Source organism: Nannospalax galili, unplaced genomic scaffold, assembly GCF_000622305.1.
Source record: "Nannospalax galili isolate Female #2095 unplaced genomic scaffold, S.galili_v1.0 scaffold124, whole genome shotgun sequence".
NCBI lineage: Eukaryota > Metazoa > Chordata > Mammalia > Rodentia > Spalacidae > Nannospalax > Nannospalax galili.
The window spans coordinates 1000416-1027094 of NW_008352485.1; the positions used below are offsets into that span (position 1 = coordinate 1000416).

General features: G+C 41.1%; 1 protein-coding gene across 4 annotated transcripts in view; it reads right to left on the bottom strand.

Annotated features, from left to right (window-relative positions):
• Positions 1-3890: 3890 nt before the first annotated feature.
• The window catches only part of Lins1 (lines homolog 1), a 28772-nt gene continuing 5983 nt past the window's right edge, over positions 3891-26679 (bottom strand). Inside the window, exons 2-9 of one of the 4 annotated variants that reach the window (XM_029554307.1) lie at positions 16679-17027; positions 12178-12398; positions 10757-11256; positions 10579-10668; positions 9817-9958; positions 8089-8673; positions 6535-6706; positions 3891-4859 (exon numbers count right to left, since the gene is read on the bottom strand). In XM_029554307.1, the coding sequence (XP_029410167.1) occupies positions 3995-4859; positions 6535-6706; positions 8089-8673; positions 9817-9958; positions 10579-10668; positions 10757-11164 (2262 nt within the window). In that variant the 5' untranslated portion in view covers positions 11165-11256; positions 12178-12398; positions 16679-17027 and the 3' untranslated portion in view covers positions 3891-3994. The remainder of the gene's footprint in view (positions 4860-6534; positions 6707-8088; positions 8674-9816; positions 9959-10578; positions 10669-10756; positions 11257-12177; positions 12399-16678; positions 17028-26679) is intronic. The other 3 variants (XM_008849535.3, XM_008849532.3, XM_008849534.3) reach the window with 3 other exon arrangements.

A 26679-nucleotide genomic window follows, 5' to 3' on the forward strand; every position in this document is an offset into this window, starting at 1 on the left:
TAGTTAGTCTTCTACGATGTGGAACTGAACACCCTTGATTATACGTTGTTTTCTAAGTTTTTTAACTATTCAAGAGGAGCATAGTGGTGGTGCATGGCTGTAGCCTCAGTTCCATGAGAAGGCAAAAGGCTTGAGCACAGGAGTTTGAGAAGAGCCTGGGCAACACAGTGAGACCCTAGCTAATTCAATAAATCAATAAGCAAATAACAAAAATAAGTAGGGGTGGAGACAGCTCAGGCTACAATGCTTGTCTAGTAACTGGTTTTGGTCCCCCACAATGAAAAATAGTAATTAAAAATTTAAATAATAAATAGTATATGGAAGACATCGAGCCAATGCATAGCCTTACCAACAGTGCTTTACCAAAAGCCTGATAACCTGCATTTCTATTTGGTAACTGCCTCACTGCTTTTTAAATTGGCAATTTTCTATTCAGTTCCATTGCTCGTTTCCATTTCTGATTATGAAGCTGTTTTTATTACCATAGGCAATCAAATATTAAATAAAATATTCGCATATTGTGTGTTGTGTGCAGTGCACGAGTGGTTGTGTGTCCCTGTGCATGTACATGTAGAGGTCAGAGTGGGACATCGGGCAGCCTCCTCCATTGCTCTCTGCTCTACTGCATTGAGACTGCATCTTATTGAACTGGAAGCTTGCTCTTTCAGCTAGGCTGGCCAGCCAGTGTGCTCCCAAGGTCTGTTTATTTCTGTCCCCAAGACTGGGATTACAGACACACACACAGCCATGCCTGGCTTTTTAAAACTGTGGGTGCTAGAGTTAAACCAGGTTCTTGCAGTTGAAGAACAAGTGCTCTTACTCCCTAATCAAATATTAAAAGGACACTTTATTTAAAATTCTTCACACACACTAGCTCTACCAATAAGTCACACCATAAGCCAGAAGAAAATATTTTAGATGCTTTAATGACAGAAGCAATGGTACAGTAGAGTTCCTGCACATATAATGACCAGCAGGGCATGGTGGTGCATGCCTTTAATCTCAGCACTTGGGAGACAGAGGGAGAGGGACCTCTGTGAGTTCAAGGCAAGCTGGTCTACATAGCAAGTTCCAGGCTAGCCAAGGCTAAAATGTGAGACCGTAGCTTAAAAAAAAAAAAAATCCAATAAACTATTAAATATATGAAAAACTGAATTTACTGCATCTCCTGAAAATGACAGATTATTCAAGTCACAGTATTTTTAAATAAAAGTTACCTAGTGATTTAAAAAAATAAAGTTTCATGTTAACAAACTGGAGGTACAATATTTGACTTCAAAACATGTCATAAAACTACAATAATCAAAACTGAATGGTATTGGAATAAAAACCAACACACAACCAAAGGAATCAAACAGAAAACATAGAAATTTACCTAAACATTTGCAGAAAATGATTTTTTTTTTAACACAGATGCCAAGAACACTCAATGGAGAAAGGATGGCTCTTAATAAAGAAAACTGGGAAAATTGGATATATATGTATTTACAAGAATTAAACCTGACCTACTAACCTCTTCCCATATACATAAAAAGTCAACTCAAAATGGACCAGGGCCCTAGATGTAAGGCCCGAGACTATGAAACTACTACAAGAAAAAAGGGGAGCAAACACTTCAAGACACTGGTCCAGGCAAAGGCAGTCTGGGTAGCCCCCCAAAACACAAACAACAAAAGCAAATCCAGGCAAAGGGGATTCAATTGAACCAAGCCTCTACATAGGAAGAAGCAACAGTGAGGAGACACTTGTGGACTGGGAGAAAATATTTGCGAACTATCCAGCGAAGAAGGGATTAACATCCAGGATACGGGGCTACCTCACATAGTGAAACAGCAAAAACAAGTACACATAACACATAACCATGTTTAAAAAATCAGAAGAAAAAAAAAAACAAAAAATTGGCAAAAGACCCAAATAGACATTTCTTAAAAGACATACAAATGACTAATAAATCTAAGTGTCTGATATCCAGACAGGAGAGCAGAAACCAAAGCCACAAGATCATGTCACCCAAGCTAGAATGAATACTATTTCTGAAAAAGACAAAAATAACAACAGAAAGAACAAAGGGCGAAAAGGGTACCTGAGGAGTCTTCTGCATCACTGGCGGGAATGCACAGTGGTAAAGCCATCATGGGACATGCACAATGTGGAGGTTCCTCCTTGAACAACCATCTGTGTGGAGGTTCCTCCTTGAATGACCATCTGATCCATCACTGGGTAAACATCTAAAAGAAACTGACAGTATTTCCAGAGACAGAAATGCTGATTTCCCTAATCTGGCCCTTACGTATTTCATACACATATGAATAAGTCCATGAATAAGTCCATGAATGAGTACAAATGTGATGCCAATTTATTTTTGAGGTATGGTCTCTTTGCAGCTCAGGATGGCCTTGAATTCACCATCCTGCTGCCTCGATCTTCCTAAGTGCTAAGATCATAGTGTCTACCATTTTGTCTGAGCAGGTGGTGTAGATGGAGCCGATCATCCCTCTTAAGGTGTTTTACAGCTGTATGAGGTAGTATACACCTTGTACTCTTGGTTGTGGGGCAAAGGCAGGAGGAGAGCAAGTTCAAGGCCACCTGGGCTACAGAACAAGTGAACAGCTAGCCTGAAACCTTGCCTCAAAAAATTTTTTCCTGAAGAGAAATGCATTAGTATTCTATCCTTTACTCTATGTTCTGTGAGTCTTAGAGGTTCCATTGTAGCTATGACACTTAGGTTTGGGCATCTCACAAACACTTATTCTCTGTGTGTGACCAGTTGTGGAACTCCGTAATTGTCTGTTGCAAAGAAACTTCTTTGATGAGTGGTGAGTGGCATACTTGTCTGTAAATATAAGGATCCATATTTATCATACAGTAAGAAATTACATTTGTCTAGGGATGGGACAGTTTTAGGGTTTTCTCTAGGACCTATGACCTCTCCACCAATGTATATTTGGCTATTTACAGTATCACATGAGTTCCTTCCTATTGAGTGAGCTTTAAGTCTAATTAGTTAGCTGTTGATTACCCCCAAGATAAACGTGCTCGTATGAACCTACAGCAATGGTTTCAGCATGCACAAGACCCATGCAAACTTCAGCAGACAAAAACCCAGCATAGAACTGGGAAAACGGGCAGCAGGCCCCACACTTAGCTGAAGAATGATTAGCAGCTGATTACTGTTGGGTGAGGGAGAACTGATCATCTTTAAGGGAGTGACTCTACATAGGCTGACTAGACCCCAGTGGATTAATTTGCACTGAGGGATATGTGGGTACACAAACTTGATAGGTCCTAACATATATGACAAAATGCATGGAATCTGGTGGGGTGAACTGTGGGGAGGGTTGGGATTGGGGAGGGGGTATAAAGATGATAAAGATGTTTTGTATGAAATGCACAAAAATTCAATAAAAATATACATAAAATTTCCCCCATCCATCTCTATGTAAATATTTCATTGAAATAATAACTATACTGGATTAGTGTCTTCCTCAAATTCATGTCCATCTAGAACCTGTGGACACAGTCTTACTGGGACATAAGATCTTTGCATATGTAAGATGAGGTCATACCAGATTCTGGCAGCAGAGAAAGTGGACATACACAAGGGACAATGACACATGAGGCAGAGGCTAGAGCGATGCAGCTATAAGGTGACAGGGCTACTGCAACCAGCAAAGGGGGAAAGACGCCCAGTCCTGCAGACATCTTCGTTTTAGACTTCTGGCCCCTGCAACTAACTTTTCAGTAGTTTTTGGCCATGAGGTATGTAGTATTTGTTAGATCCAACTTTGTGTAGGTCTGAATTACCATAAACTTCAAGTGATACACAGCTAGACCAAGTGACATGTTGTAGTATGCTTTTATAACTAGGATGCTTCCAATAAGGCAAAGACTTAGAAAACTTTGTTTTGTTTTTAATTATCTCATTGAGATATAATTTATATATATGAAAGAAAAACAATTCCTGTAAACAAAGCGCTGTTGTACTGCGCAGGGTTCACACTTTATCACTTATAGCCTCCACCCCTCTTAACAGTTTCAGAAGTGCGGTTGGGTTATATGGGAAGAGATTCTTCTTCTGCAAACGGTAAATGGCATCGTGTAGGTCTCCAAGGCATTTCACAGTTCTATAAAGCATTGCCACTTCTGACACAGGATTATCTAGATCTACTTCAGCAGAGAAGGGAGGGTTAGATTCTTCAGGAATTGGAGGCCTTGACTGAGGCTCTAGGCTAAGTTCTTCTAGATCCCTACTTGTCCCGGCTGGGTCTTGAATTTTCCTGATGGTTTCTTGATAAAAAGATGTCTGTTCCATGTTTGCTGAACACTGGTCTGTGGCTTCCACATCAGAATCTTCTGAGCTGTCATAATCTACCAGACTTTTTGGGATCCAGGGGGAAGGCAAGCTATGAGCTCTCACAGGGTGGGTCTCCTTGGGCATTGAAACCTGGTCGTGGGGTTCAGAGGGGTCTTCTGAAGCCCAGGGGAACCTCACAAGAGCATCTCTGGGGCCTCCAGGAGGAGTCAGAGCATGAAGTGCTGTCTGGTCAGCGTGTCTGTCTTGGCTGAGTGAGGGGACAAGGCCACAAATATTTATGTCACATTGAGACTCATTTGCATCAAAGAACTTGCAGATGGTAAGGAAGTGAACCCAGTCTCTCTGCAGTAATTTTAAATATCTAACAAAATATTCAAGAAAACAGGTTTCTGATGAAATCAAAAAGTCAAGAAGAACTGTAGAATCAAATGCTATATTTTTTAAGAAGAATAGGAAAATACAGTGAGGGTTACAGCCAGTTCCATGTGTGTGGCTGATCCATGCTTCTTTTTCTTGGGTCAAACTTTCAGCAGCTTCCCATTCTCTGAAAATGAAGATGAGGGAGAACTCAAGACAATGAATCTTCACACACAGGTTGTGAGTTATAAACCACACACTAAATATTCAGCTAGCTGTCCCATTATTTTTGAATGTACATATTACTTTAAAAAGAAATTCAAAACTGAATCTGTTCACCACCAATTATAGGTAAATGACTCAATAAAAGAAGTCCACTGACTATGGCAGTTCTAGATTTTGCCTGCACAGGAGACTTTAGTCATTCTTTCTCCATCACAAGCTCCATCTCCTCATTCTCCAGAGAAATGAATTCCATGTGTAAGGTGGGGCTCACTCTGGCCTCAGGATGACCCCATGATTCAGAATGACCAATTAGAGCCATCTCGTGTTCTGGGCCACATGATCCAGGAAGGCTAACAGAGCTCTGCTGGGACTTCACTGATTATAAGATAACTCTAAGACTGATAGAAGCCTGAAGCTGCTGGTAGCCAGGCTTGAGAATGAATTTGGGCTTTGAGATAAGTTAGGGAAACAACAGAGGCATGCTTTGAATTGTATACACACACACACAGAGGCATGTGTCTATGTGTACACACTCACAGAGCATGCTTTGAGTCCTTACACACACACACACACACACACACACACACACACACACACACAAAAATCCCTGATGCGAATTCAATCCCTGAGAACTCCCAACCAGGAGCCAAAAAATCCTGTTTTTGTTAAACCACTTTGAATTGGTTTCTGTCATTTACAATCAAGAAAATCCTAACCCAGTGACATTTTTAAGTACCCATGGCATGAGTATACCTCTCTGGGCACAGCAAACTGAGGTTAAGGCAGCAAGAAACTCACATATAAAGCAGAGGAGGAGCAAGAAGGCAGCTTTCAGTAAAATTAAGATATATACTTATGGGCACATCAATTCTTAGTCTAAATCTGTGCTTCACTACTTTTAACCCTAATTCAAATCACGTGCAGGAATTCTGTGTCTCTTGATTAGAACCTAGATTTAGAACCTGAAAACTGGCCCAAAACATTCACAGTTGGAAAGCAGTCATTGCCAGCAGAGTCCTAGTGCAGTAAGAACTGAAGGCAAGTCTGCACGGGGATCCTTAGTGAGAGAGCCCCTCTCCCAGGCCAAGAGCCATGGGAAGGAAACATACTTAAAGGTTTTAATAAAGCAGAGCAGAAATAATGGAAAGGGCCATCAGTTAGTGACTTCATTAGCAATTACAGATACTGCTGCAAATACAGCTGTTTTAATAAAGCAGAAACAGAAGTGACGTAGCATGCCACCAGGATCTCCATAACCACTTTCAGATATTTGCCTCCAGAGGGAACAGCCCAAGTGTGGCCCTATATTAAAGTGAAAGTTTAGAAGAGCTCCTTTGATTAGTTACACTACTCACTTTTACAAAAGCAGAGGTCATCGCATAGAAGCTTAATTCCAGCAAGTGTTAGAGGTAAAAAAAAAAAAAAAAAGTCCTACTCATCAGTTAAGGTTCAGAGAAGGCACTGGCTTGCAGCGATCACACAGGTAACACAGGCAAAGATTCAACAGGAACCCAGGGTTTGAGATCTTGCTCTAGGTTCTACTATCCCAGGGGTGCCCAGCCAGCCACGTTCTCATGTTTGTATGAGAGGCAGGGTTAAAAACAGGAGTAAGTCCCAGTTACTTGAAATGTACAGACCTGGCCAACTTGAGGTAGATGCTCAGGGACGCTTTGGCAGCCTCCAGCATGTCATCGTCCTGTTCTATGAAGACCCTGGACAGCCATTCACATGGGTTATGGAAGTGCAGTGAGGGCTGAAGGTGAGGCTTTAAGAAGGTCAGTAACTCAGACATGAACTTCTGCAAGTCAACTTCAAAACATGCAAATTCAAAAGTGCAGGTCAGTGTTTATGAACACATTCATAGTATCTTGTTTATATGCAAATTCTAAATGCATTATTGCAATTCATACCCCCAGAAAATACTATTGAGTTCTGGACACTGTTTCACAAATGAAGGAACTCAGGATCGGAGAACAAGTGACTTACCAGAGAGCATTCATTTAAAATGCACTGTCAAGTCTTTTGCTGGCCAAAACTAGTTATAGTTTGTCTACGAAATACATAGGCTATTTTGTGATAAAAGCATTTATATAAGTGAGTAGACAACAATAATCTCTTCATTGGGTACCACAGCTTTCTGTTAATTATAGACAACAGTGTCACTCAAGTCTATCTTTTGCTTTCTTACAACATTAAAAAAAAAAGTACTGCTATTAAACAAAAATCCAAATAGGATCTGGGAGTTTAATTACAACTTAAACCTCTGAATTAAGTAACAGATGCCACCTAGTGTTGTAAACTGTAATTGCAGAGATTATAATAAAAACAAAAACAAGGGGCTGGAGAGATGGCTCAGTGGTTAAGAGCACTGGCTGTTCTTAAAGGAGACCCAGGTTCAAATCCGAGCACCGACATGGCACTAATGACCGTCCATAACTCCAGTTCCTGGGGCTTTGACACCCTCTTCTGTCCTCCGTGAGCATCACATGACAGGGGTGCACTTACACACCGCAGGTAATACACTCATACACATAAAATTTTTTTAAAAGATAATTAAATACTAAAAACAAAAACAAAAACAAAAATAAAAGCTACCCACAATAATCCGGGGGTGGGGGGTCACTGCTGACAATTCAATTCACTGAAACCACGCCCTGCTTGACGCCCTGCTTGTTTGGAGGCATTAGCTGTTTATTTTTTCAAGTGAAATGGAAGACAGAGCCTCTACTACCACCTACATCAGAAATCAAACTTTCAGGCATTCCTTGAACTATGGCATTATCACCTGGAAGTTACAGGAAAGAGTTTCTTTATCAATACAACTTCTAATTAACAATAATGTGAATAAGTATACTGCTTTTATGAATAACATACAAAATACTACAAATATTTAGATATGAACTGACGTCTACTATTTGCTTTGTGATGACTCAATATTGGAGCTGGCTCAATAGCAACTTTCTTACTACCTGAGCCATTCATTATGCTGTGTATATTCATTCTACCCCTAAGAGCTGACAGGCTTCCTAAGGTAATTTCCATCCTGTCTCTTTAAATATTTACTAAATTTCAATTGGGAAAACATAATTTAGTGAAATGATACTAGTCATAATATTCAGTAATTATGACTCATTTTGCTTAAGCAAATAACTGCATATTACTGTGAATAAAAAATGAGCTGAGAGAATTACCTTTCATTTCATTTGCAGAGTTACAGTTCTGCAACTTGATTTCTAGGGATTTCATTGTAATTAAGCTTGCTGCTCTAAGCATCACATGATCAGCACCAGAACTATGTTCACATCTAGCCTGAATTTCGCCTCCAAAGCCAGAAGGCCTTCCATGAACAGACAAAGCCTTCAACAAGCCCAGCTGCACAGCATGCAGAACTGCATCAGCTAGAGCCAGCATGTCGGCTTCCAGAAGATGGTCTGCTGATATCAAGGCAGGCACAGATCCACGGCAGAGATCTTCCCCCACCTTATAGAGAAGGCACCTTTTAATGAGTATTATCAACTTCCTTTTGACAAAAGCCTGAATGGGCCAGGTAAGAACTTCCAAAACACATGGTTTTAAAAATAACATTCTTTGGCTCCTACAATGTAACTTCAGGTGGATTCTGGAGGCTGTAAGAAGCTCGAGCAGTTCCAGGAAACACATCAAGCAGTTTATTTTTTTAGCAGGATCCCGGCAGTTTTCAAAATGCTGAGAAAATAAGGCAGCATGGAACACTTCAAAAGCAGCGTCGAAAGGAGTCAAGAGCTGCTGTAGAACTTCTGTAATGAGAAAATAGTAATTATAAAGAACAGGAAAAGGAAGAGTTGTCTTAAAGTTTTACAATTCAATTTTCATACATATCACTTTGTAAGAAGAAAAAGATGAGAATAATTGTTTCTACTAAGATCAAATGATACACAAATTAACAGCTAATTAACCACAGTTAACCTTCACTTCATAAATATCAGCAGCCTCAGACTATTCAAGAGATTTAATAATTAAGTTTTAATATTTTTCTTTCAATTTTTTTCTTTTTTTGAGACAGGGTCTCCTTGTAGTCTCAGCTGTCCTGGAACTCACTATGTAGACCAGGCTGGCCTCGAACTCACAAAGATCTGCCTGCCTCTGCCTCCCTAGTACTGGGATTAAAGGCGTGCGCCACCACACCTGGCCCATCAATTTTTTTCTTTTAAAAATGGTTGCTATTCTCAGTGCTGGGGAGATGGCTCAGTTAGTAAAGCGTTGTCTGCACAAGCATGAGGACCTGAGTTCGGATCTCCAGCACCCATATAAAAGCCAGTCACAGGTGACACACATCTGTAACTCCAGCACTGGGGAGGTAGAGACAGGTGGATCTCTAGAGTTCACTGGTCAGCCAATCTAATTAAATCAATGAGCTCCAGGTTCAGTGAGAGACTCGTCTCAAGCAAGGTGGAGGGGCTAGAGAGATGGCTCAGCAGTTAAGAGCACTGGTTGCTCTTGCAGAGGACCCAAGTTCAGTTCCCAACACCCACAAGGCAGCTAACAACTATCCCTAAGTCCAATAATAGGACATCCAATGCTATCTGCTGGCCTCTACAGGAATTACACACGTATGGCACCTATATATAGGCAAGGTACTCATATACATTTAAAAATAAAAATAAATACGTAAATATGGAGTATGAATGAGGAAGACACCTAACTCTGGCCTACATATACATTCACACACACATGTACTCACATATCCACATGTACACACTCACAAACACATATATGCACCATACATACACAAAGGTTTTCTTCAGTCAAAAATATGAAGAGAGATTCTTTAGTTTTCCATATTTCAAAATAGATCAGACACAAAGTAAGTTTTATTCTTCATTATAAATACAATGGTCCTAGGAGAGGTGATGATCACTTGTGGACAGTGTCTTCTATACCTGTTTTCTGTGAACATGTATCTTTCAAGATTTCTTTTATTACAACTGTAGAAATCCAGAGGAAGTGCACTACTGCATCACTCTCAGAGTATTCAGAGAGATGTTTCTGGCCAAAAGCAATCCAAGAATTACTTAATGTTATCTACAAATGAGAAAACAAAGAAAGGTAGTTATAATTATTTTCTTTATAATTACAAACTACCCATTATTCACAATACAACTATATACAACATTATTTAGATGTTTGCCTGAAAGAATTATGGTAATATTTGATAAGACAGAACAAAATATTCTAATATTCTTTAAGGTAAGAAATCCAGTATCATAGAAGACTGGAAAGGAACAGTTTATAAATGGCTCAATGCTGTGTAATTATTTTGTTGTTCTTTAGACTTTGTTCTACTTCTCAACCTATCATAAATAACATTTTCGTATTCAAAAAATGTTATTGTAAGAAATAAACAATTATAGCAAGTCAGTAGATGTGTGTGTACACGTTTGTGTATATGCAAGTGTGCATGCACATGAATGCGCATGCACTAGGAGACGAGAGGTCGAAGGTTAACGTCTTCCTCAGTCACTTGCACCTTATTTTTTGAAACAGGATCTTACTGTTGTTTCATTCTTACAGTATTTTGGATTTATGCATTATTATGAAAGTTAGTATCTTATTCATTCAAATCTTTATAGGAGTAAAAAGGAAATGCCAGAGAGCAACTCTAAAACACCGAAGCGGTAACAAAATTTGATGACTTCTCTTGCCTTTTCTCTGAGCTGGAAGTAGAGAAGTGACGCAAGGCACTTTGCAGCCATGTGAGACAACAGCTTATCCGGATTTTGGAGCATGCAGATCTAGAGCAAAACAGACATAGTTCATCAGAACTGCTAAGGTTTTCTGAAACTTTTATTTAATATTCAAGTCTTTGAAAAAGTGGCTTACCAATTTAGAATCGATTTCAGCTGACTGTAAAAGGACTCCAGTTATTTCTCTGTACTCTTCCTTGGCTCGGGTCTCAGTTTCAGAGGACAGCACTCTGGTCAGCATCACATTCATCACGGTTAACTGAAGGAGCTTCACTTCTCGGGCCCTGCTCATCTGGGAGTGTCTCTCTGCACACTCCCCAGGTTCAGGAATGGTTATGACCTCACTGGAGGATAGCCTAGGTTGGCCTGGCACACCACCAACCTTACCATTGCTGTTTGACCATGCTAAGGAGGCTGTACAGCAAGCTTGTTCTGAAAGCTCTGGGTTGAGGTAAAACATGTAACCATGGATGTCATTTTCAAGGGTGGCTCCAAGAAGAACCTTCTTGTATAACTGGTCCAAAACTTTGAAGAAAGCTTCCATTTTGATTTCCAAAATGTATCATGGAAGAGGGTCAACAACCCCACATTGTAAGTGAAATAAAATGAATCTCTAAGATGTTTCTTCGGTGAAGCCTGAAATATAAAAAGAAAATTTTTAATTCTGAGTGTTATACCCATATTACAAGGAAAGAAAACTGTTTTCACTTGCTAAATAATCTCAAGTTAGATAATGTTAGTTGCTGAATTCTTAAAATAGAAAGTAACAGTTTTTAAGACCATAGTGATGAAATGTATGCTTTATATGCAAATTTAAAAGCATAAAACCACTATTTTTGTGGTACTAAGGACCGAACCCCAGACTGCGAGCATGTTAGGCAAGCACTCTACCACCAAGCTATGCCCCCAGCCCTATCTTTCACTTTTTGTTTTGAGACAGGGTCTCTATGAGCTGCCCAAGGTGGCCTGGCCTAGAAGTTACTCTATAAACCAGCTGCCTGAATTTGTGATCCTCCTGCCATACACTACCAAGTACCTGGGAGTACAGTTCTGCACTACCAGGCCCAGCTGTACTCTCATCATGGCAGAGAACAGAGCTTTCCACTAACATGTTTCTGTGGCTTCCAGGCTTGGCAGTGTTGACTCCTCCACATGGAGGAGCTGCCAGGGGACCGCAAGACGGTAAACCATACTACTGTCTTCTACCCTTTCCATGCCAACCACTCCCAGCCTCATCCACCAGATTCTAATGACTAAAAAATGTCTGCAGACATTGTCAAATGTCTCATTCAAAACCATTGGGCAAAATCAAATTCATTAAGCATCACTTCTACTTTATAAATTAAAATCTGAAGTTACATTGCTATATGGTTGATTATGTTATGGCTATTGCTTATTAAATTCCAACTTAAATTATATATTATATAACAATAATATAAGAATCCTTGGCCATCACCTCTATAACTAAATAAAAACATTTTTTTTAAATAGTGTTATCCCAAGAAAAAGTCAAGAACAGAAGGAAAAGCAACTCAAAGATTAGCAAACTGTACTTACAGTTGAATGCAAATTTAGATGCTCTGGTGGTTCCAGACTTTTTTTGCCATGTTGGAGACCAGGAAGGGGGGTGGTGGAAAGTGTGGGGTATACACATGACACATTCAAGGCCAGACAAGGCTTTTGAAACAATCAATGTGAGAGAAAACATGCTGCTACAGCACAGGCAAAAGAGGACGGAAAATCCTTTCACACACAGGGCCTCTGGGAATGCTCTCATTCTACCAGGAAAAGGAAAGCTACTACTGTGATTGACTTTGAGTTATTTTACACCCCCTAAATGTAAATAATTTAAAGCAACATACATAATTCTCATCTATGGGCATGCAAATAATCCTCTCCCAGTGGGAAAAGGAAGTTTCTGCTTTTTTTGCAAACTCATTTTAATGTTCTCCATACAAATTTAGGGTTCCCAACTTCTCTGTGTATATATTTTAAGAGGCCTTTGTCCTCTTATAACACAGATTCTTCAACAAAATCCATGGACTTCACTTCACCAGAAGTCATTGCAATTGCCCTGAGCATCTTCAATCTCCCTCCCTGAGAGGCTCAAAGGACTGCTCACCCCCACCCCTCCCCCTTCTGTAGTGTGGCTCACTCACCTGCCCTGGTCTTCTACCTCTTGCTTCTTCCTCCTATTTAGCACCTAAGGAATTTCAATTGCTAAACACTTCATCAAACACAGTTGCTCTATTTTAGTTCTCTATTTCAACATAAGTATTAACAAACCTATTGGTAGCTTTGTTACATTTGACAATGTTAAACTTTCCTATGCGCACATAAAAGCAGCAATGACTAAGAAGCACTGTACCTGTATTCTAACAAATAGCGAACCAGAACGGGCAGTCTTGTATCTATGTGTCCAGGTATGACCAACCTTCACCTTCTTTCAATAACTTACGTTTCTGAAATGGAGTCTTACTAATTTGCACAGATTGGCCATGAACTTTTATCCTCCTGCCTCAGCCTCAAAAGCATCTGGGATTACAGGACCTCTTCTAGCTTCCCTTGGTCTATAAAACCCACCTCTTCTCCATCCTCATTGAGAGGTTTCCCATTACAGAACATTCTCCTAATTGCAATGGCCTGAATAAAATCAGCTATCATTGTATTTTTCCAGTCACACATCAGAAATTGGCTTTCATATTCTACTTAAAAAAATAATAAAGTAAAAAACAAAGTCTAAATCTCTTTTTATAACAATAACATTTTTTTCCTCAATAATACTGATATTTTGAAATAGAATATTTTAAGTTTTAGCTAATATGCTCACCTCTAGTGGCAAAACTTCAGCAACAAATGTATTTTCATTTCAATGCTATACCAATAAAAATATTTCTAATAATATTTCTCTGGTTCCTGAGACCTCAAATTTTACCAAATATTCTTGACTTGGTCATTCTGAACCCAGGTTAAAGTCAATGTTGGTAAATAAAAAATAGTTGGCTAGTTTTTGTCATGGTGGGACCCAGGATCTTTGATAGTAATGGTTCTACAAATCAGATTAAAAGTTTTTAAATTTCAAGTTAAGAAATACATATCTGGGAGCTGGTGGCTAAAACACAGGTAAAGCTTGTCACCAAGCTTAATGAACTGAGTTTGATCCTTGGGTCCCACATGGTGGAAGGAGAGAAACAACTCCCATAAGTTGTCCTCTGACCTCTACACACGCACTGCAGCACATGTACACATACACGCACAGCACACACAAAATAATAAATAAATAAAATAAACTTATAAAAAGAAACTGTATAGAATCTACAAGGGCGGGCACCTACCCTGAGAAAGAAACATCTGAAGAGATCTAATGTGGCTGTGCTGGATAGTTTTAGTGCCAACTTGACACATCTGGGTTGAGGAAGCCTCAATTGGGGAATTGCCTCCATAGGACTGGCCTATGGCTATGTCTGTGGGGCACCTTCTTGACTGATGACTGATGTGGGAGGGCCCAGTCCACTGTGGGTGGTGCCACCCCTGGGCAGGTGGGCCTGTGTTGCATAAGAAAGCAGGCTGAGCAGAGGGCAGGGAAGCAAGCCAGTAAGCAGTGATCCTCCGTGGCCTGTGCTCCAAACTTCTGCCTCCAGGTTCCTGCCCTGAGTTCCTACCTTGGGCTCCCTGATGAACTGTGACCCAGGAGATGTAAAATAAAATAAGCCGTTTCCTCCCCAAGTTGGTATTGGTTAGAGTATTTTGTCATAGCAATGGAGAGTCAAACTAGGACAGTGGCCAAGTGGAAGAACAGGGTCTTTCTTCCGAACATACTTAGAGAGGAATGCTGACTCCACACTCAGTCACCTAAAGCAGCATGCACTAGAAGACAAGTGCAGTTTCCTAGTATTTAAAGGGGGGAACAGTTCCAGGACCCCACAAATACAAAAATCTAAGGTGTCCAAGTCTCTCCAATAAAATGGCACAGTATTTGCGTCTAATCTACACATATATATTTTATATTTCAAATAATTTCTAGATGACTTAGTACAACATGAATACTATATAAATTGCTGTAGTTTAGAGAATGATAAGAGAAAATAAAAGGCATGAGGCATGCATGTGTTTAGTAAAGGTGTGATTTCTTTTCCTAAATAGTTCCCTTCAAGATGGTGGAGTCCACAGACATGGAACCATAAATACAGAGAGCTATCAAGATTTTCTGAAACTTCTAATATTTTATTTTGATTTTTTTGGATTAATTTATTTTTATTTTATGTGTAGAGTGATTTGTGGGAACATATATAAGTGCACCTGTGTCATGCAATGCCTGCAGAGGCCAGAAGAGGGAGTCAAATTTCCTGGAACTAGAGATACGGATGTTATCAGCCACCACGTGGGTGCTGGGAACCAAACCTGGGTCCTGTACAAGAGCAGCCAGTGCTTTTAACTGCTGAGCCATTTCCCCAGTCTATTTCTTTTAAGTATATAAATGATTTAATTTTATATTCTATATCTCATAGAACTGTAGGTATCTTACTATAAAAATCTCCCCCTCACCCTTACATAAAACTGATAAAGAGTAATTGTTAAACTTTACTGAATCCTACTGTGCACTTAACATTGTCCTAAGCACTTCTGAAATAGTACTTAATTGCCAAACCCACTTTACAGATAAAAACTAAGATACAGAGAGGTTAAGTTACAGGGCCAGGACCTGAAGTCAGGAAGTCTTATCTCAGAGCTAGTGCTTGCCATCACTGGGATACAGCACTCTTCAGACTTCCCAGGTACCCTAAAGCCCAATACAACAGGTGGCTAGCAGCCTCTGATGTAAGCAGGTATAAGCAGTAACATACAGACTAGCCTTTGACTTTCTACCTCCCATAACACCATAAAACAAAATAATAATCCTCAGAATCATTTTTGCATGCTGTACAAAATCTAAAGTTAAGGTCAATTTTTTAAAAACATTTTATTATTTTTATTTTATGTGTATGCGTGTATTGCCTGCCTGTAGGTAAGTGCACCCATGTCATGCAATGCCCATGGAGGTCAGAAGAGGATGTTGGATCCCCTGGGACTGGAGTTACGGACAGTTGCCATGTGGGTGCTGGGATTCAAACCCAGGTCTTTTGCAAGAACAGCCAGTGTTCTTAACCACTGAGCCATCTCTCCAGCCCCTTAAGGTCAATTATTATGCACTTTCCCAATGCAAACCAAGATCACTTTTAACAAAGGTACCCAACAGCCAGAGGTTGAAACATTGATGAAGATAGCCAGTTAATTGAATTTTTATACTAAATTGGTTTTAGTGGGTACATTAAATCCAACAACTCAAGAGAGCCTCAATTATCCAATGATCCTTCTTTGGTTTTAGGTCATCAGATTTGTAACTTACACTCTGATTTTACTTCAATTAAAATAATTTCAACATCTTACAAAAATTAACTCAAAATTCTTTTAGATGATGTTCACTGATAACTGTTACATTTTTCTGATATTAAAAAAATAACTGTTTTAGAAAAAAAATAGTAAGAGAAAATTTTGGGGATCCAATGACATAAAGCCTCGATCCCAAAAGTACAATCCATAAATGTAAAATTGGTAAACTAGACTTCAACAAAATTAAAAATGCTTGTTCTCTAAAAAAATTCCTACCAAGAACTTGAAAAGACTGCTGGGGAATGTAGCTTTAGTGGTAGAACATGTGACTAACAGGCATGAGGGCCTAGGTTTAAGTTCCTGTAGTGGCAAGAAAAAAAGAGTTGAAAAGTCAAGCTATAGACTGAGCAAATACTTCAAGCACATGTCTGATAAAGAGCTCGTACCTAATACACATAGAGAACTCTCAATGCCCAGAATGGATAGAAATACCACAAGGTTTTGTTTAGAATGTCAGTTCTTCACATGAGACCAGACTATTAAGGAACTAAGAACTGTCTTTATGAAGGTAGTAACAGCCCTTGCACAAACTGGCATTAGGTGTTACCAGCTATGTGGAACCAGAACCACAATCCTAGCAGCCTCATTTATCCAGAAAATAGTAATCAGAAATTCCCCTCATGCTCACCTGTCTTGAGATCACAGAAGTTGGAGGAACAAAACAGTTTAGATACAGATGAGGACACAGAAGAGAGCTGACTCAGTAGCTCAGGAGGGCACTGGAAAGCCTCACAGGGAGGCTGCCTGCATCATGTGTGGGCACCAGGACCTGCTGCCCACAGCCCTCATGGTGGTTCCAGGTTGGTCATCTGTACAAGGGCCTCGTGCTGCCTTAATCATGAGCACAGCACTGAGATTTGTTTCTCTGCTGGGCCTATCTGAAGAGCATCTGTGGAGTGCACTCTCCATGCTTTGTTATCATCGTCTTTTTCATGTCCACACCAGTCATCCTTGAAATTGTATACCTGTGCTGGGCTCTGCAGAACAGAACAGAGTAAGAAACAATTTCAATGTAGAGGAGAAAAGATATGAAAAAGCTGACTTTGATGTGGAAGATAAACCTGAGGACAGTCTCAGGATGTCTCAAAGAGACCTATTCTGTGCATTTCAAAACTAAGGTCCCAACTTGACCAGAAAAGGGGACGGACGCAGTGTAAGCAAGAAGCTACAGGAAGCACTGGAAAAGCGTTCATGGGGGACAACAGTGAACCCAGTATCACTCTCCTCCAGGCCAGGATGTCGTCATCCATGGCTACTTCACCTGAGCTCTTATCTGAGTCACTGAGACTGTTCACTAAACAGATACAAACTGGGCTTTGGGATAAATTTCTTAATTGAATTAGGTCAACAACTACAGAAAAACATCCAAAACGAGATACTTTCCAAGAAAGAAGAGCCCTATATAACCCAGTGCTGCCTTTTAAGCATCCTCTTGGATCATTTATAGTTGGCAAATGACTATTCTTCCATCACAACAGGAAACAAGCAAAAACATGAAAGACAACAAAAATAACTCTAATGAATACCAGTCTCAGAATAGAATAAAGCCAGTGACACTGAATGCTGGCAAAGATGTGGAGAAGCTAATCCTTCTTAGAGCTGCTTTGCAAATCAATCTGGCCGTTTCTTAAAAAGCTAAGTATCCAGCTACCAGATGACCCAGCAATTGTGCAACTGGCATTTATTCCAGAAAAATAGAGCCATTCACACAAAAGCTTATATACTACGTTGCCCTTCTCTGGATGCATGGTTAAACAAAGTAGCATAGCCACACCATGAAATATTTTTCAGCAACAAAAGAACTATTGCTACATGTGACAATTTAGATGGCTCTCAAAGGAATTACACTGAGGGAAAAAAGGCCAGTCTCACGGGTCATATACTGCCATTTCTATTCCTGAAAGACACAATGAGAAATGGAATAAAGATTGGTGGCTACCAGTTGGTAGGGAGGGCCCCAACTCTTCAGTGGGTAGGAGGGTTATGAAGGGCAACTTGAGGGATCCTGGAGATCAAATGGATAGAGGGCAGCTTAACCTATATATAACAAGATCACACAGAACTAAACACATCAAATAAGTGCACACAGATAAAACAGAAAATCTGCAAAAGATTGGTGAGTTGTATCAAGAGCCCTCAGACTGGGTCAGGATACTATATTGTTTAGCAAGATGCTGCTAAAAAAGACTACACAGTATTTTCCTATATCATTGCTTGAAAATGCTTGTGACTCCACAGTGACCTCAAAGTAAAACAATTAACTTAAAAACCCCCAACATTTCAGCCACATTTGATAGCTTACACCTGTAATCCTGGCTATGAAGGAGGCAGGAGAACTGACTCCTATAAATTGTCCTCTGAACTCTATATTTCCATGTACACACACACACACACACACACACACACACACACACACACCTCAGCACAGACACCCTTCAGTGTGCATGTGCACCTTGGGATATAAATAAACATATACACGTTCAGACCTCAGTGAATACATGCATATGCCCTGACATACACAGGCACACACCTCAGTGCCTTCACATGGGTGCACGCATGCATGCCCGCACACACACACCAGTGCACACACAACACTTTGGCACACATACTTGTCCGAATATATACAGATACATACATCTTTCAATGTACACACATATGCACCCCTCAACACATATACCCACATACCTCAGTGTACACATGGACACACTCCTTCAGGGTACACACCCATACACAGCATACATACAACATGCATTTCAGTATACACAAGTATTTGCACACAACCCCACAGCCAGGGGAGGGAAATCCAGCCTAGCTTAGGATGGCTGAGGACAGGCTGTGGCTGGGATAGATAGGTAGGTGGCTATCAGAGGAGGCAGTGGGGACCAGGAGCAGGAGTAAGGTAAGTGTGTCCTTCACTAAGGGCTCCCTGTGGGCTGCATGAAACACTTGGAAATCTCACAGACACAGCACGAGGGCACCTGCCAAGGAGGGAGGTACTCGAATTGGTCTCCACAGAACCTGGGGACAATGAAACTTGGAGGAAGCATCTGCCCACGTGACCTGTCAAGAAAGGCAAGGGGTGGGATTTGAACAGAGACCGGAGAGTAGAGAGCGGAGACAGAGAACAAGCCTGGACCTGTCCAGGTCTGCAGCTCTGTCTGTTGTAGGTTTGTGTCCTAGCCTCCCCTGGTGGGAAATGCTTCCTCCATGCTGCCCTGCCCCCACCCTAATGGCCCTCTCCAAGGTCAAGGAAAGCCTAGGATAAAAAGACAAACCCTGTCTCTAAACAAATTATTTTTTATAACAATAACAACAACAGTGAGTTTGAGGCCAGCCTGGGCAACATGAAGCCCTGTCATTCACAAACAAAACAAAAAAATTTAGGAAATAAGTGGAACTTCTGAGTCTACATGAAAGATTAAGATCTTGAACTGGATGCGACAGCACATACCTTTAATCCTAGCACAGGCAGGGGTACGGTAGATCGCTCTTGGTTCGAGGAAAACCTGACTTATGACTATGTAGATATAGTGATAGTGAGTTTCAGGCTAGCTGGGGTACATAATGAGACCCTGTCTTTAAAAAATGAAGGAAGGAAGGAAGGAAGGAAGGAAGGAAGGGAGACTATAAGGGATGGAGGGAGGGAGAGAGTGTGAGAGAAAGAAAGAGAAAATATGATCAGGTGGGCTTGCCAGCACACACTTTTAACTACAGTACATTGGAGATAGGCAAATCTCTGATTTTGACGTCAGCCTGGTCTATATAGTGAGATCCTGTCCCAAATAAGCCCCCCCCCCAAAAAAAAGAAAGAAAGAAAAGAAAATATAATCTCTTATCAACTTCAAAATTATCAAAGAACTGCCTATACATTTTTTTAAGGAATCTTTCTTTAAATTCCTAAAACAGTACCTATTTTCCATGGTCAATACTAATAAAAATTAAAAAAAAAGATTTTGTTTATATGAATTGACTACTAGAGTTTGCCAAGAAATTCACTACTGAGTTTCAGCCTGAATCAACAATTGGTTATTGGTTCAAATTTAATTTCAGCCCAAGAAGTTGTATGATCCTGATGCTATCTGTGGTCCCATGCTGTCTTTGATGCTTAAGTCAGATGCTGAGGCACTCCAAAGGCCATCTTCTAATGGTGTCTCCCAACTGAGACACCATTAGATGTGGGTAACAAACCAGCCTGAATGGTACTGAAGGAATGGTACTGAGTGGGGGTTATCAAAATTAACCAGGACCTCATGCCACAGAGTTCCTGCTTGGATAATCCAGTCCCTGCCCAGAGTGAACACCAACCAATCAGAACTGCCCTCATTTATATGCCACAATCCACCATCCTGCTGCAGGTAGTACTGCTACTGCCCTGCCCACTGCTCCCTTGCATTGTACTCTATACTTTGTCTTTTCTACTCTGATCTGAATTGGGAAAATTTTTTCACCACCATGATGTGCTGATCCACACCACATTTGCCTGTATGGAGACTGGAGTGCTTCAACTATCCTCTTGATCCTCAGTAAGCTACATATGGGCCTGGAGACAACTCCCTCAGTGGGACCAGATTTTCAAACTCAGAGTATGCTCACCACTGTCCTTAGGGCTGAGGGGCTAGAGTTCCTCTGAGAACTCTCTCTCTGCCTCAGGACCCTTGGATGACTCCACAGAGTAGGGAAGAGCTGAAAACAAAAGGTCTCCCTACTCTCAAACAACCTCCACAGGCTTCCAGTGGCCAGGGACCAGATCTGTCTTACACCCTTGAGTGCCAGCACTCTCCTCCCTTGGTGACTTGCAATCCCAAACTAAGGATAACTCTCTGGTGGAATTAAAGGCCTGGGACTGAGTGGCCTAACTGCTTAGCCTATAAGGGAGAAAGGGCTGCTTTCTGTTTCTCCTCAATCCCCAAACTCAGTGCAAAGTGCAGTAGGCAGTGGAAATCCACCCTTGGTGAATCTATATGTTATAGCAGTTACTTCTCTAAGCCCTAAAGTTTCTTTCCATCTCTTCTGACTGGCCCGCCTGAGAATGACCCATTCATTTAAGGATTCTCTGAGATATCAGAGTGCCGAACCCTGACTAAGCACCAAGTGTTCTTGCCCTGACTGGTTGGTCCCTGTGCCAAGAGGTTCTTTTTATAAGGTAAACACCCTCTTTGACATCTGCACCTTTGCAGATATCTTGTCAGGAAGTCCCTTCAATAAGGTAGGATGCTCCTTTTTGAAAGCTGCACATCCAATCCCTTGAGCCTCGCTTGGGTCTTTTGTCGTTTGGAAGGATGCCCTGGTAGGAATCAGGGTGCTGATCTCCAGTCTCCAGTGGAACAGTTACCTTCAAACTCACCTTTAGATGCATTCTAAATAACTGGGGTTAGGCTGGAGAGATGGTATATCCATTAAGAGGACTGGCTGCTTTTGTAGAGGATCCAGATTCAGTTCCCAGCACCCACACAGCAGCTAACAACCATCCACAACTCGAGTTCTAGGGAATTCCACACCTTCTTCTGACCTCTACAGGCATTGTACTTATGGATGCTGTAATATACATGCAGGCAAAACACTCATACACACAAAATTAAATAAATAAATAAATACATAACAATTTAACTGGGGCAAATTTGATCCCTAGACTCTGAAAATATCTGTGTTCCTTTGTGATATGGCTCCAGTACAAAACCCCAGATGAAGCAGCATGACCCCTAATCAGTACCTTCAAGTATTTTCCAGCTCACCCTGTTCTGTCTGTTACAATCTTTCTAAATGATCGAATGTCCCCCATACCCAGGCTATCATGTCTGTCTCAAGCTCCAAATCTGTGAAAACCTGCTCCACGTGTCTGGTCAGGTTCTTAGGGTTCTAAGAAAAGCAGGACATCTAGGAAGACCCCTCCTTTCCCACCTTATTCTACTGATCATTCTATAAGCCCACCTGCCCAAGACGTTCTCCTCCATATCCAGAGGGCCTTGACCCTCTCTCCTCACACACCTTTAGAGAACAAATACCTTCAGCTTCAGAGGATGCCCACCTCCCCACTCAGAGTTAGCAACCGGAGAAGAAGGAACCACCAAAGTCCATGTTCTCTTTCCCATGCCTGACCTTACCCAAAAAGAAACCTGAATAACTCTCTTAGCTAAGGCTCTCTCCACCTTCATTAAAGAATTTCAGGTCCTCATCATCAATTTTGACCTAATGTGGCAGGATATCAATCAACCAATCAATCAATCAATCAATCAATCAATCAATCAATCAATCATTTTATCTGCCTACTCTACATATGAGGGAAAAAAACCCACATTTGGTCACTGACCAAGCAATGGGCTAATGAGTAATGAGGCTCATGCCTGTAACCCAAGGAAGCACCTCCTGGGGAAGGTACAGTTCCCAAACAGACCAGAAGTGGATTTACCAGGATAGGCATCTAGACAAGGAAAACCCTAATTACATGCTCCCATGCTTAATAGAAGGTATGAATTACACTAAACTGAAAGAAGTAACACAGGCCCACTGAGAGGCCAGCCTATTTCACTCCAGATGGCCATGACTGTGCATACACATACTAACTTGGAAGGAAGAGTTCCTAAGGCCTTACCATTTTCAGACCATTTCATCAGCCAAGCTTCCTTGGAGAGCAGACAAAAGCTTCATCAAATAAACAGAGACCCCGAGTCTCCTCAGATAGCAGACAGAAACTTCAGCTAGACAGAGACCTCAACTTCCTTCCATTTTACTAAATAAAGCCTTCAAAGTATTCACTGACCAGAAGGACCAAGACAGGGAATGTGACAAGCAACAGGCACAATACATGGCAGCAGCGAATCAGTTCTACGCCTATGCCAGAACAGGTCACACCCCCATCTCCCAACCCTTCCCCCATTCCCACCTTCCTCCCTACATGGTCCCATCATATACACTAAATCCTAAGTTGATTAAGACCTCTTCCCCTGACCCACAGGGACCCTCACTGGACTGTTATAACTGTAGCAACTAGGAAACATTCAAAACTGTCAAAATCCATGTATCCTGCACCTGGCCTACACATATATTAGAAACATGGGATACTGAAAAAAGGGGACTGACTCTCTTGCTCAAAGTGTGTGTGTGTGTGGGGGGGTGTCATCTCAATACTTAAAGTCACTTCTTAAACTTGACTGACAAGGACCTAGAGGCTATGCAGACTCTTATATTTTCCATCTCTATGGAAGAGTCTTCTCTAGGACTCTGGCCTTGGCAGGAACTAGAATTTCTTAATCAATATAGAGACCACATTATTTTGCTTTGACTAACTCCCTGGATCCACCTTTCAGTTCTCCATTCTCTTTACTGGAACTGTTGGACAATCAAAACTAACAATGACAACAGCTCTAGTACATAACAGCCAGTCAGTGAACTCAGTTCAGAGTCTTCTGCTAGTACTCTACCCACTGCTTTCTGGCCAAATGCTCAGCGAACTTGTCTTTTTCACTCTGATCTGACTTGGGTGAATTCCTTCACCACTGTGGTGATTTGAATGAAAATATCCCCCATAGGCTCCAAGTATTTGGAGACTTTGTCTGCAGATGGTGGCCCTGTTTTGGAGGTCTTAGAAGGTGTGGTTATCCTGAAGGAAGCATGTCACTGGGGGTGGGCTTAGAGAGTTCTTAGCCCTGCCAGATGTCCAGTTGGTCTCTTGCTTCCTGTGCTTGAAGATATAAGAACTTAACTTCTGTTGCTCCTGCTCTTGCTCCAGCCACCACGCCTCCCCGCCATGCCGCATTCAAATAAACTCTTCCTTCTACAAGTTGCTTTGGTCAATGTTTCATTCACATCAACAGAAAAGTGACTAATGCAACCACCCATCACTGTGACCCACAATAACTTTGCCAAAAATAATAAAAATTAAAATAAACAGATGGGTATTGTTTAACTCTTCAGCAGCATCCACCTCCATTGTGTTGGGTTCCTTCCCTTTGCCTGACTAGTTTCCCTCTTCCCCTTTCTCAGTGAGGAGTAAGCTAGGCTCCATCAGGAGATCAGAATGAAGGTGGTAGGGAAGGAACACAGCCACTCTTTCAAGTATGGGGAACTGGGGTTCTCATTACCCTCAGGCTTACAGGGGACAGCTAGCAGTCTCTGCCCACAGGCCACTGCACTACCCCTAGGCAATGGGGCATAAACTTTGGCCTGGGTCTTCTCACTTAAAAGGCTATAAATGTAAACTGCAGGGCCTTATCCAAGGAGTTTCTAATATGGTAACTATGGAAGGAGAACTGAAAATTTGGATTTGGAGAACAAATGCCTAGTCGCTGCTGAGACTGAGAAATCTTAAACTGTATAAAAGTGCTTATGAATTGTCTTCTGAATAAACTTGCCCTGGGATTCTACTAGCTAGGAATGTGTTGGCATTAACGAAAAGGCTGACAACTCAAGTTACAGAGCAAAGACTTAATATTCAAAACTTTAAAACTTAAAAAAATTTTTTGTATATGTGTGTGAACGCATGTGTCTATGTTATGTGGGTGGGAGCAACATGCATTGTGAGGTCAGAGAACAACTTAAAATAGTTGGTTTGCTTCTTCCATCATTTGAGTCCTAAGGAATTAAATTCAGGTTGTCAGATAAGTGGCAAGTGCCTTTATCTACTGAGCCATCTCACCGACCCTAAAACAATTTCCCTGTTAAAATGGAATATCCACAAGAGACTGAAAATTCTTGTCACTCAGCTTAACTGAATCAGCCATCCTGGGTGCAAGCCACTCTGTAAGCCTCAGTCTCTTTCCATGGTTAAGGGGGACAGTGATGGCACCTAGCTCACAGGATGGTGGAGGGCTACATTAAATACAAGGGTTCTTTTATACGTCAGAGTCTGACCCTCACATTCTTCTTCTTGTTAAAAATGAATAAATAAGGTCAAGAAAGATATCTCCTTTTCCCTGTTTCCTTTAAGGGAGTGGAAGTAAAACACTGGCTAGCAGATTCTTGATAAAAAATGAAGCATGTGGCAATTAACAGAGACATGGGACCTCTGAAGGCAGGACAGGGTGTGATCTCAAAGGCCAGAAATGGCACAAAAGCAAGTCACATGGCAATCTGCCTAGGGTCATCCCAGTTCACCTTTAACTGGGTAGATGCAAGTATCTGTATGAGGTCAGGAAAAGCCTGTATTGTTTTAGGTAAGTAATAAAATGGCTTTGTTGTTAGAGGCCTGGAATAAGAGGGAATATAGTATTTAATATGAACTTGATCTTTCCCAAATAGCTCTGTCATTAGACCACTCCAAAAGAGAACTTTTTTCTTAATATATCAAAGATTTAAATTGGTCATCAGAATAGTTTTGAGCTGGGATGTTGCTCAGTGGTAGATAATTTGTCTAGTACATATGAAGCCCTAGGTTCCATTCCTAGCACCACTAAAAACAACCACCACCATAGTTTTAGTGCTAGAAGAATCCTGAATATGATCTAGACAAACGTTCTCAAATTCTAGGACCAGAATTCCCAGGAAGTTAGAACACAAGCAGTGTGACCAGCCCTCCCCAGCCCAGATTCTGATTTTGTATGTCTAGGAATCTCCAAGAATTGGACCAGAGATGACACTTAGAAAACTTCTGACCAATGTACTTGATTTTACTAATGAGAAAGTTGAGTTACCTGGGTTTATATCACTGTATTAAGCACTTTTTAAATGGAACATCTCTACCATATTGATAATAAAATAATAGTTTTCTACTCTTAATTACTAAAATGTGACCGAGTGGACCTTCAGAAAGACATCTTTCATGAATGCTTTCTTTACCCATGCCTCTCCACCACTTCATGCCCTGTGAGTGCCCCTTACATCAGCATCCTGTTTGCTGGGCCAGTGAGACCAAAGCTTACAGTGAGATTTCACTTTCTCTACTCTTCCCCATCACCTCCTCTGGTCAGTTACAGCTGAACTAAGGCTACAAGACAAATGATGGGATGTTACTGGGTGACATCTGTGTCTATGGCAGCCTTATTCATCACTCCCAGGTCCTCAGTCAGTCCCAACCAGAATGGTGTCTATTCTCATCCAGAGCACAAACTCCTAATCCCTCTACCACCAACTGCTTTAGGGACCAAACACTGCTGTAGGGCAGTGGTCAAACACTTAAATCACTAGGAATCATTGGGAAAAATTCTCTATACTCTACAGAGACCAAATGAATCATAATTGATATATTTGGGGTTGAGCATTCCTCCAATGAATCTAGATTTAGTTTTATTTACATATGTGTGTGTGTGTGTGTGTCTATGTGAGTGTATGTCACATGTGTGCAGATGCCCCCAGAGCTTTGGATCCCCTGGAATGTACGTGGTTACAAGATATACTGATGCCTGACATGGGTGCTGGGAACTAAACACCAGTCCTCTGGAAGAGCAATAAATGCTCTTAATTGCTGAACCATCTCACTAGCTCCTGCTCCTACTTAATTCATAGTTTATTGGTATGTGTGATGTGATGTGATGTGATGTGATATGCATGTGTGTATAGGTACATGCATGCCACAAACTGGCTTATGCAGGCCAACTGCCTGAAGGATTACACCATGACAGCCAAATAAATTTGCTTAATTTCCATGATTCTGGTTCTCCACAGAGAGAAAGCCCATCATCAAAATACAGTGGGATT